The sequence below is a fragment of the Callospermophilus lateralis genome, chromosome 13 (assembly GCF_048772815.1).
Source record: "Callospermophilus lateralis isolate mCalLat2 chromosome 13, mCalLat2.hap1, whole genome shotgun sequence".
Taxonomy (NCBI): domain Eukaryota; kingdom Metazoa; phylum Chordata; class Mammalia; order Rodentia; family Sciuridae; genus Callospermophilus; species Callospermophilus lateralis.
The window spans coordinates 25,434,158-25,446,727 of NC_135317.1; the positions used below are offsets into that span (position 1 = coordinate 25,434,158).

Here is a 12,570-nt window from a genome sequence, read left to right on the forward strand (position 1 = left end):
GTCTTTACTCCAACAAACATTTTCCAGCACAATAGCTAACAAATAATAAAGTCGAAACAAAATGGGAAATGAGCATGGATATGATGAAAGTATATTATTTGCATGTACAAATATGCCTTTATTCTGTATCGTTAAAATGTACTTGAGTGTGTGTGTGTATGTATGTATCAATCCTGTTGTCTCTCTTGTATCTCTTTTTGTTGTTATATAATTATTAGTGGGCAAATGATATATCCAAAGTGGTGGGCTGGAGTCATGGCTCAGTGGTAGAGCACTTGCCTGGCATGTGTGAGGTACTGGGTTCAATTCTCAGCACTACATATAAATTAATAAAAAAAGTTCATACAATTTTTAAAAAATGATATATCCAAAGTAGTATGCAAAACTGGGTATGGTGGCTCATGCTTGTAGTCTTAGCTAAGTAGGAAACTGTGAGGGGGGAGGATCACTTCAGCCCAGGAGTTCAAGTCCAACCTGGACATCTGAGGAGACCCCATCTCAAATTGCTGGACAGATGAATGAATTTTAGTATAACTGAATATGAGAAGCTTGTTATGTGATTTCAAATTGCAACTGACTTTAAAAATATTACCACTTGTTGCATTTTAGTGAGGTATCAGAAATGAATTTACGCTAGTATCTGAAAAGGATTTTAAAATACTCCTCCTTTTTCCATTTATATATGCATGCACTAAAGGAGATTTGCAAAAATATACAACATTGCCAGTCCTCACAAAATTTTTTCTCCTTGAAAATATAGTAATTTTCATACATAACAAAAATAAGATGTTATTTGTTAATGTGTATTGGGTTCATTTTTGTTACTTTTATCTGTCTCATTTTTTGTTGTTGCAATCCTGGGGATCAAAACCAGGGCCTCACACACATGAGGCAAGTACTTTCAGTGAACTACATCCCTGCACTGTTATTTTTAGATGAATTACTAAAGAAATATTTTTAAATTTCTTCATAATGTTTAATATAGCAAATACTGAAAAGTACAGTGCACATTTTAAAAGCTTCTTAATTTTGAAGAATGTAAAGAGATTTTAGGGCCAAAATACTTAGGACTTCTCCTTCGTGTTTCTTTTAGTAAGGGAGTTCAGGTGGCAAATCCTTAGCTTTTGTTTACCTGAGAATGTCTCCCCCCCCCCTTGTTTCTGTAATATGTTTTCAAAGACAATTTATTTTTCTTTAGCACATTGAAGGGGATTTTATTCCACTGTCTAATAGATTTCATTATGGCTGGTTGAGAAGGCACCTATCATCTGTTCTTTCACAGTAATTTTTCCCCCCTTGACCGCTATTCAGATTTTTCTGGTTGGTAAAGTTTTATAGCTAAGTTTTGTTATGCCTTTATATAGATTTTATTTTATTTACCTTGCCTGGGGTTTGTTGAGCTTCTTAAATCTGCAGATTAGTATCTTTCATCAATTCTGTAAAAGTTTTAGATATTCTTTGTTAACTTTGTCTGTGTCCCATTTTTCCTGCAGAGGTGTGATCAAACATGTTCTAATTAGATCTTTCTGTTGTATTATCTTTGCTTCTCCGGGTTATACTCTAGAAAGTTTCTTTTGTTCTACTACTCAGTTTATAATTCTGTCTTTATTTCTAATCTACTTTTAAATCTACAAATGAGTTTTAAATATGTTACTGTAGTTTTTCATTCCTAAGTCTGTGTGGGCCTTTTCAAATTTACTGGGTCACTCATCATAACTTTCTGCCACCTGCAGATATTTTCAAGCTTTGACTTTTTTTTCTTAACATTTAAGCAGAGTTGTTTTAAAATTGTTAATTCTAATAACTGTGGTCTTTATATAAGTCTCTGTTTACTGACTGTTATATCTCCTTGTTCTCCCTTGTGTTTCCTCACATCCATATGTGTCTGATTTTCTTTATTTATGTGTTGCTTTTTTTCTTAAATATTTACCTGTATTAATAATATGAGGCCCATATTTTAAGTAAATTCCTTTCAGGATGATTGGTGCTGGGTACTTTTATGCATTATAAATCCAGATTACTTTAAAAATAATATCCTAGAACATCAGAGGTGTACCTTAGATTCTGATTCATTCTCACCTTGTTTCATAGCCCTTTGGACACCCTTAATATGAGTAAGGATTTCTGGTAGACTTTCTACTTTTTACAGATCCTGGGCTTTGATATATCTTCTTTATCAAAACAAAAATTATATTTGCCTAATGTGTAAATTCCCTCAGGACAGAAATATTTGTTCTGATCTCTCTGGGTTCTTGCTTTTCCCTTTAGTTTTGATTCCAGAATCATGAAACTATTTTGGAAAACAGCATTCAGAAATAGTGTGTTTTAGAATTTTAGAGAATTCCTCCTCTCTAGACATAAACGCATAGCAATAACTTTGCATTCCTATTTTGTATGTAAGGCAAACCTCATTAGCAAGCACTGAGAGGCAGTATAGCATAGCTGTTAAGGTCAGACAACCTAATTTAAATCCTGCCTATTTCACATAGTAATCTATATAAATTTATTTACTCTCTCTGCCAAAAAGAATAATAGCTTATCTCATTTATCATGAGTATCAAATGAGGTAAGGCAAGTAAACATTTTGCACAGTGCCTAGCCCAGAATTGGCTTTCTGGTGGTTAGAGAATCTGGGCACATAGTAAATGCTCAGTAAATATTCACTATTAATTATATTATGCATTTATCAAGTGTCTCCTGCAAAACAGACCTGTTAAGTTATCTTAGCCTTAGCCCCATCCAAATTAGGAAGGTAATCATACTTGTAGGAAACAAGCAAGAAGCAATTAGACAGCAATAATTGAGGGTTTTGTTGGTGGTGGTATTATTTGGATGTTAAGGATTAAACACAGAGCCTCAAGCATGCCAGTCACATGCTCTACCACTGAGCTGCACCTCCAGCTCTAGTAATTGGTTATTTGCTTAAATAATGGTGGACTTTTTGGAATAATTTAATATTTGAAGTCTTTGCCTATATTGAGGTTCTCTCTACATCCCTCTGAGGCAACTGTTTATTTTCACTTTGTAAAAAAAAAAAAAAAAAAAAAAAAAAAAAGCAGGGCCTTGGAAGTTGTTTTAGTTAGTGGAGAGGAAAAATTTATTTTGACTCACAGCTTCAGAGGTTCAGTCCATGGTTGGCTGACTTCATAGCTCTGGGCCCAAAGGCCCATATGATGGCAGAAGGATATGGCAGAAGAAAGCCAGTTCATGACAGAAAGCAGAGAGAGAGCTCCACTCACCAGGAACAAAATATAAACCCTAAAGGCACACCCCCAGTGGCCTGCTTCCTCCAACCACACCCTGTCTGCCTACAGTTACCACCCAGTTAATCCATATCAGTGGCTTAATCCATACTCAAGTTACAGCTCTTATAACCTAATCATTTCAGCTCTGAATATACCTGGATCGTCTCACACCTGAACTTTTGGGGAACGCTATATCTTAAGTGTGGAATAACAGTGAGAGATCAGTGCAGTGGCTTTGTTTGTTTGACTGTTTGACTATTTTTATGGTGCTGAGGGATGAAACCCAGGGCTTTACACATGCTAAGCAGGTGCTTTGCCACTGAGCTACATAACCAGTCCATGATACAGTTATTCCTGTTTTGTGTTGTTTTGTGTGTTACTAGGGATTGAACCCAGGGGCACTTTACTACTGAGCCACATCCCCAGCCCATTTTATTTTTTATTTTAAGACAGGGTTTCAGTAAGTTGCATAGGGCCTTGCTGAGTCACTGAGACTAGCCTCAAATTTGTGATCCTCCTGCCTCAGCCTCCAGAGTTGCTTGAATTACAGGCATGCACTACTACACCCAGTGTTACAATCATTTTAGAAAGCAGCTTGGTGATGGTGAGGAGTGGCAGTTTGTGGCCCAGCAACTTTATTTCTTGCGATAGAGCTTAGGAAAATTCTTAAGCATAATTACAAGCTAACATGTAACATCTACAAGTGCATATGTTCTACCTTTAGTAGGATGGTAGACAAAAAAAAAAAAGTCAGCTTTTTCATACCATGGAATATTATATAGTAATTTAAATAAATAAATCATATGTATATCAACATGGATTAATTAAGAGACATGAGTAAGAAGTAGCTGGGTGTGAAAGTGCATGCCTACAATCCTAGCTGCTCAGGAGGCTGAGGCAAGAAGATCACAAGTTGAAGACCAGCCTGGGCAACTTAACAAGGCCCTGTCTCAAAATTTAAAAAGGGCATCCCTGGGTTTGATTCCCCAGAACTGCAAAAAATTAAAATTAAAAAACTAAGTGGGAGGACTGGGGCTGTAGCTCAGTGGTAGAGTACCTGCCTCGCACATGTGAGGCACTGGGTTCAATCCTCAGCACCACATAAAAATAAATAAAGATATTGTGTCCAACTACAACTAAAAAAATATTAAAATCTAAGTGGGAAAAACTGGTTACCAAAGGATAAATATACTGAAGTGCTGTTTCCACATACCTTAAAACACATCAAATATAACACTGTGAATTGTTTCTGGTATCTACAAAGGCAGAATTACAAAGGACAAAAATTTAAAAACACACCTGAGGAGGAGTGACTGTAGGAGGACAGAGGGAGACTCGTCTGAAGCAAACTTAAGGCCAGGAAGGTTCTCAAAGCGGCATGTCACTCACAGTTGCCTTCACTGACCACAAGGGTTACATTGCCAAACCTGAAGCCAACAGAGGGTGTATGATTCAGCCACAGGAAACGACAATCCACCCATTATATTTTGATGAAAGAGGCATGTGTATTTTGTACAAAAAAAATCTAAATAATAAATCATTGGGGGCAATTTAGGAAGATAAAAATCAGTCTGAACAAGTTGAGGTAAATTGATAAAAGCCTTGAAATCTAAGTCCTTTAACTGTCTCTGGACTCATATTTTGCTACTAAAGAAAGAAAGTTACTTTGTGATAATTTTTAAAAATATGTGGTTTGATTTAATTATCCCATTTTGACTTTTAATTTTCTCTTTTGTCAACAGTGTCATCAGCAAAGTGGTTCCAGCCCCCGAGGCTAAGCCAGCCCCTTCTCTGAATAGACCTAAAACCCCACCACCAACCCCAACCCCTGTACCTGTGCATGTGAGCCCTACGCCCCTACCATTGCCACTCCTTGCCCAAGCCACAGCGTGCCCAGCTCTGATGCCATCTTCATCCCCTGCCATCTCTGGAGCAGGAAGCTCCAAAGCCCCTGTGCGAAGTGTGGTGACTGAGACGGTCAGCACCTATGTGGTATGTATGTGTACTTCATTTTCATAGTAGTGAAGAGAGCATTACTTGAGAACCTGTCATGAGTGATATATATGTGTCTTCATTGAGTCTTGGAGGCAACTCTTCAGGAACAGAAAAGTATTTTCATTGTATTTTTGAGCTTTTGGTTAAAAAGCATTATGTTTGCATATTCAGTCTCCATGAATAATTTCAAAACATTGTTTTTCATTCCTTTGTATTATTTTGGAATATGACCATATTCCTATATACAATAATCTCAATGTGGAAATTATATAGATGAATAATGAAATTTAAATTCCATGTTGAATTTCTTGATCAAACAATTAAATTATTCACTTAAGAATATAATTTATGTAATATACATAGATTTTATGAGCCAGCTGGTGTTTCTGAGTTACAGCACTAATTATATTTTATTGGCAAGATCCAGAATATTAAATGGAAATGAACTTTTTAAGTCACAGAGCTTCCTGAGTATCCAGGAAGCTTTAGATGTAAAACCCACCATGTTGAATGAATCCACATTGTCCCAGGATTCTTTTTAGGTGTTTTCCCCATACTTAACAGTATCAGGGTTTTATTCAAACCCTAAATCCAATCTAGTAATAAAGTATTTATAAAGGTAAATTCTGAGAACTAGAGATGTAGCTCAGAGGTCAGTTGCCTGCCTCGCTTGACCAAAGCCCTGGGTTCAATCCAGTACCACTTAAAAAAAAAAGAGAAGTTAAAAAAATGGAAATAAGATAAGTTCTGTGGGTACTGTAGAGTACACACACACACAATAAATGTTTTTGATGCATTGAAGCATTGACATTGTATGGCTCCAGCTATGGAGACCGGGATGCATTAGCCTAATGATGGATGGCATTGTGGGAGGTGGTCGGGGGACTCATAGCATCTCTTGCTATGAACCATGAAATATTTCATGCTTCAAGGAGTTAAGGTAATTTCAGCAAATCATTAAGTATTTGAAACTCTCCATGAAACAAAGAAATATAAAAAGAAAATATTAACTATATTCAGAGAGAATACAGTATGAAAAATAAAGTATTGCCAATTCAAGACAAAATAGAAGATGTGATATAAAAAATTGTGATCATCAGATTGAATAATTCAAGGACCAATTGCTATAGGTTTTTAATCAAGGCAACATCACTCCATGTGTATTGATTGAGAAAGATTTTATACCTGATCTCTTCAACCTCCATTTGTTTATAGTGGATGTTGTGGAGATGGGTCGGATTGTAATAGACAGTGTGGTTCAAAAGCCTTCTAACTCCTATACAGACACTTTGTAGACAGAGGACAGAATGTGTGATTAGGGCAAAAAGGCTGATTTTTGTTACTGTCTAATAGTATGATGTTAGAGATGTCACCTAAATTCCCATAGTTTTGGTTTTTTTCATTCTTAATTATCCAAAGCTTGTTTTACAATGATTAAACAAAGTAGTAGTATATATTTGAAAGAACTTAGATTAGATGTAATTATGGATGCTATGCTAAATTTCTTATGTAGCACAGTCTCAGCTTGATAATTGCAAGAAAGGCCAATCAGCGGCAGGACTGGCCATGCACGAGAGTTTGAGGGCCTAGGATGCTAGAGCAGTGTCAGCCACTGGTGAGCTGGTGTATGGTATCTGTGGATTCTCTCCCTGATAGTTTCTCCTGAAAGAGGGCTATGTCAGAACTACCTACAAGTTTCTTTAGGAAGTTTTTATATCAGTGTAATTGGCCTTATAGAGATTTTTTTTAAAAAAATAGTTGAATTTAGCTGGGTGCAGTGTCACAGTCCTGTAATTCTGGTGACTCAGCAGGTTGAGGCAGGAGGATCCCAAATTCAAGGCCAGTCTCAGCAACTTAGCGAGGCCCTAAGCAACTTAAAGAGATCCTGTCTAAAAATTTAAAAATGGGATGGGGATATGGCTTGGTGGTCAGGTGCCCCTAGGTTCAATCCCCAGCACTATAAATAAATAAATACAGGATTTTAAGATTTGCTTTTACCTATTGCCTTTATGCCCATATTGTAGAAGTATTTTCCCCAGATTCATTTTGATAATGTGAAATTTGAGGAAGTAGTAAAATTAGAGATGCTTCCTATTTAGAATGCTATATTAATAAAGTAAATTAGAATCTTCAATAGGTATAGCAAAATCATGTTTAAATGTGTAGCTCATTGGCCTCCTGAGCCCCTTATTTCATTTGCCCTTTAGTTGATTGTACTTTTCTAAAAATGCCATAAAGGGAATGGAAAGTTACTTAGTAACCACTCTTTTATATCCTTGATCTTATCATCTAGTTCAGGGGAAGGGTTTGGCTAATGAGTAATAAGGGGACACCTGCACATGGGCCATATATATTAATCCCATGCCTAGGAATGTGATTGGGGAAACTACACACAGTTGAGCTCCATAGCTTTCAAAAATATCGTTACTACCATAAAGACCCTAATTGTTAAAAATTTGTGGTAAAGGATTTTTTTCAGATGAAGATTACAGGTCATATGCTCATAGATACTATATAAATACTTTGTTTCTTTATGACTCATAAAACAGAGTTTAGAAATGTCTTATCATTGATCACTTAGCTATTTTCTTTTTCACACGATTCCAGAACACTGATGATCGTGATCATGGCTTTGGAAAGTGCTAATCTGTGATATTTTTTAGCTTAATTTGTCAGCTTATTAGGCTTACAAGGATAATGTCATAATTCTTATCTGGCCTCTTTTCGGTTCTTCTTCCCCACTCCCTGTCTTTGCTCCTTCCCCTTGTGATAATGTCAGATCCGAGATGAGTGGGGCAATCAGATCTGGATCTGTCCTGGGTGTAACAAACCTGACGATGGGAGTCCTATGATCGGCTGTGATGACTGTGACGACTGGTACCACTGGTGAGTGTCTCAGAGTACCTCCAGCCACAATTGGTGGCTGCTATTTAGTCAGGACAGCACAGGATACTCCTAAGAAGAAGTGTTCTGCAGAGTAGCTTAGTGCCTTCAGGCCACCCTCAAAGCAGTACTTGAAGTAAAATCATGGAGCACAGAAAATGAGATGATGTTCAAAAACCAAGAGTACTATTGTTATTCAGCCTCAATTCTGGATATTTTGCTTATCTATCCTTTTTGTGAAAGTAAATTAGAGGAGAAATACCATGCGTTTCTCCATCAGCCAGGAAGGATAGTGATGTGGAGGACAGTAACTGCCATGACTTCTGTCATGACTTTTAGGAAACCTCAGATGCAGGGTCTTCTGGCCAAGCATCTGTGGGTTTATATTATTGGAACTTTCATAGTCACCCTAGGGTTGCAGCTCTCTGTAAGTTTGTGACTGAACTAAAAAAGAAGGTATGTGTAGATTTCTTAAGAAATTATGATTCCATAGAAGATCTTGAGGAGATGAAGAGGGCTGGTGTCTTTTAGAGTGCAAAGTGATTTTTGGAATATAAAGAATTTTTTGGAGTGAATAACTTAGAAGTTTGTAACTAACTTATGCTCCTGAACTATAAAACATGAATATGTGGCTTAGGAGTAGTTCTTCTTAGTAAATAAACAATTAACAAATGCTGTGAGGGAAAAAAAATGAGAGGAAGCCAAGTGTGGGTGGGTGCACACCTATACTCCCAGTGAGGCTACAATAGTAGCATCACAAGGTCCAGGCCAGCCTCAGAAATTTAGTAAAATCCTTTCTCAAAATAAAAAGGGCTGGGCATATGGTTCAGTATACAAGATTCTGTGTTCAATCCTCAGTACCACAAAAAAATAAAATGAAAGGAGACATAGTGTTTCCCTTTCCTTCCTCTCCACTAATGTTCTGTAAGAGCTATGTTACCTGGGCTGGGGATGTGGCTCAAGCGGTAGCGTGCTTGCCTGGCATGCGTGCGGCCCGGGTTCGATCCTCAGCACCACATACAAACAAAGATGTTGTGTCCACCCAGAACTAAAAAAATAAATATTAAAAAAAAAAAGAGAGAGAGCTACGGTACCTGAAAAATCCCATTAAAAGGTGACCCCTTGGTAAACTTGGTACAAACTGGAGAAATAAAGACAGCTTGTGTGTTTTTAAAACCTCTTCAGTGGTTCCTCAAAACTGAAGAAACATGACCAAAATATATACAATCTTCTTAATTTATCTTTAAGGTATCAGATTTTAAAAGATGTCTGTTCAGTTATGATGTATGATATCTATGAAATAAAAACAAAGCCACTGCTCAGAAGAATTACACTATTCCTGGCTGAAAGAATGAACAAAGTAATTAAGCCCTCCATTGGGGCCTATAAAAGAGGCACTATAAAGTATAATCAAGTGCCCAACAATAGTGCTGCATAAATTCAAGCCATTTGACTTTGATTTCTGGTAAATATTTCATAGACTTAAAGAATTATTATAAAACGTTGAAAGAAAAAGAATGAGCATATATAAAACTTGTTTCTTTGGATGTGTCTTTAACATCAGGCCCTGTGTGGGAATAATGGCTGCACCACCAGAAGAAATGCAGTGGTTCTGCCCCAAGTGTGCCAACAAGAAGAAGGACAAAAAGCACAAGAAGAGGAAGCATCGAGCTCACTGACCTCTCCATGTGGACTGGACCAAGCAGGGTCAGCTCAGGCTTTGTCCCTGGCACCTCTGGAGGGGAGCTGGCGCAGTTCCGCATCACGTGCCCCGGTCCCTGTAGACAGTGAATCTGGGAAGACTGAGGACAGCAACGCGCCATCCACTCTGGATCTTCCCTTCTGAGCACACTGGCCTGTGGTTCGGTGGTGGTGTGGCAGGAAGAACTCTACAGTAGAGGCGTGGCCTCAGGGCTGCCACCTCCATTTTTCTATTACCAGTGACAAGTATTATTAATAAAAAGACCATACATCTTCCCTTTTGATTTCCTTCATTCTCTCCAGGGCCTTTTCATTAAGGTATTAGACGAGAAGATAATGTGTAAACTGCCTTGACTGTAATTTAAGGATGATATCATTAGTCTGTATACAGTTTTCAACTTCTCTCCCTCTATAGTAAGATAATCATAATAACATAAAAGAAAACTCCAGTTGGAGTACTGGTAAATATTTTTGTGATGAGAATATATGAAGCTTCCCCCAACCCCATTTTTAGTACTAACATGTAAAATGTTCAGGCTTTTGTGAAATACCTTATATTTTTTAAGAAAAAGGTTTCTATCATGTCCTGTTTGCTTCTGCGCAAATTATTTTTGTTTAACGTATTTTATATCTCTGTTGCATTCTAATTTTGCCCTTTAAACTGCCGGAGTCATTTCTCACTGCTTGTACATTTCACCAACTTGTATAAAAACTCTTCATACTAAAAAATTTCCCTTAATGTAAATAATAAATATTTATGAAGTAGTTATTTTTTAAATTTTTATCGTGTTTAATTCTGGCTTTCTCTGAAATCCACTGTGATTTCAGCCATGTCTGTAATTACTGCTGTATATAAATAAGCAAAGAGACTAGAGAAAAAGAGCCATAGTTCAGAGTAATTTACCTTGAGCTGAATGGACCCGTGCAGTGCCCAAAATATTGTGGGGGGAAAAGGACCCTAGCAGTTGGAAGGAAAACAAAGCAATTTAAATCTAGAATTTACGATTTAAAATTGTTTTGTTTGTTATCTGTTTTGTTTTTGTAAATTTCTTTGATATTAAAAGGACATGTAGGTTCCATGAAAGTTAAAAAAAAAAAAATACTGTAGCATTTTGTGTTTATATTGTTTTATTTCTACAAATTTGTTCATTGATATTGTGCTTTAAGGCTGAAATGAAGTATATTATGAATTTTTTAAAAAGAAAACTCATCAAATTTCAGGGTATCACAAAACTTTATTATATTACTATACTGCCCACTATTTATTATATGTTATAGATATCTGAAAGGTAAACCAAATATTTTATTTTTAATGTAAAAACATCAAATTTAACTTTATTAGCATATTTTAGCAACTTTGGAATAAATATGGACTTTTACTTGATTTTGAAATAATCCCAATTTGGGCCCGTGTAATGGATATCTTGAATATTAGCATATGGGCTTTGAACCTAATACAAATATATTAATAGAAAATGTGATTTTTTTTATTGCCAAATCAATTGATATTAGTGTGTGAATTAGTCATATTTTAAAACATTATGTGATTACAGAAATGTGGTTTTCTGCCATGAATGTTAAACTGCAAATCAGTGGAAATGGAGTAGACCTTTTAAGAGTGCAGGATATCATTACCCTCCTTGTTCTAGAGGCCAGAATTTTTCTATCCCTTAACAACAAAGCATCTATGTTGAGATATGTGTTTTTTGTTTTATTAATTTGAGATCATTCTAAATACTTTATACAGTATTTTCACATGCACAAATATACCCATTAGTGCTTTTTGGAGAAGGATGAGGGGTGGGGGAAGTGCGAAATAAAGATTATTGGCTATTTCATAGTTTGCTTTTCCATTTTCTTTATTTAGGATTTAGTTCCTTGAGGCATGGTCAGTGGGTCTAAAGTTGCCACGTTTAAGTGAGCAGGTCATGCTACTGAAATAATAACGGAGGTGCCTAGATAGAACTTTTCCCCCAATCCTACTGTCTGAGAGACTTCAGCCCGCACTACATTTAAGGAATTTCAATCAGTTTGTTGTCCCTTGCTATTTCATGGTTGCTTTCCTAAATCCAGTTCATGATTTTATAAATGGTCTTTGCAATAATAAAACCAAAGAATCATTTTCAGGGGGCTGGATGGCTCAAGGGATTAGTAATGGAATACAGAGCCTTTCACCTCTAGGTCAGTGAGTCGAATCCAGTCCAGGTCACTAGAGACCAAAAGTTACCACCATCTTATGACTGTTCAGTGGCCTGTGTGAAATGAACTGGTGGTCTCAGTCTACTGGATGGCTGTCTGTGACACCAATCAAAGGAAGTTCAAGAAACTGGCAAAAAGAAATATGGATTAGAAAATAAAACATCTGTGTTACAAAGAAAAGTTAGAAATTGGTCATAGTCGATCTCCAGAAAGGAATAAAGAAGAAAAAGAGAGCAACTTGGAAGCCAGAACAATTAGTAAAAGAAAAGCTCAAGCAGAAGAAATGGGAGGAGCCTCTGTGACATGACAGAACTAGATGCGGAGGAATGAGAGGTATTTCCCTTTGGAGAGTTAGAGGTTTCCCCGTTGTGAGTAAAATGTGACCTGTTTTCATTTATCAGAGCACTGTCATTTGAGTGGCATCCATACTTCATAAAGAGAGGCAGTCAGGAAAAGAGCTTACCTGGCTAGTGATTTTATTGGAGGTGATGTTATTTAAGAAATAGACACTCACAGGAAACTGAGCTGCTCCTCTGGTGCGATAATC

General features: G+C 36.8%; 1 protein-coding gene across 1 annotated transcript in view; it reads left to right on the top strand.

Annotated features, from left to right (window-relative positions):
• Positions 1-11,642, top strand: part of Taf3 (TATA-box binding protein associated factor 3) — a 178,536-nt gene extending 166,894 nt beyond the window's left edge. The window contains exons 5-7 of the mRNA XM_076872971.1: positions 4,988-5,237; positions 8,020-8,126; positions 9,688-11,642. Coding sequence (XP_076729086.1) covers positions 4,988-5,237; positions 8,020-8,126; positions 9,688-9,802 — 472 coding nt within the window. The 3' untranslated portion in view covers positions 9,803-11,642. The remainder of the gene's footprint in view (positions 1-4,987; positions 5,238-8,019; positions 8,127-9,687) is intronic.
• Positions 11,643-12,570: the final 928 nt, after the last annotated feature.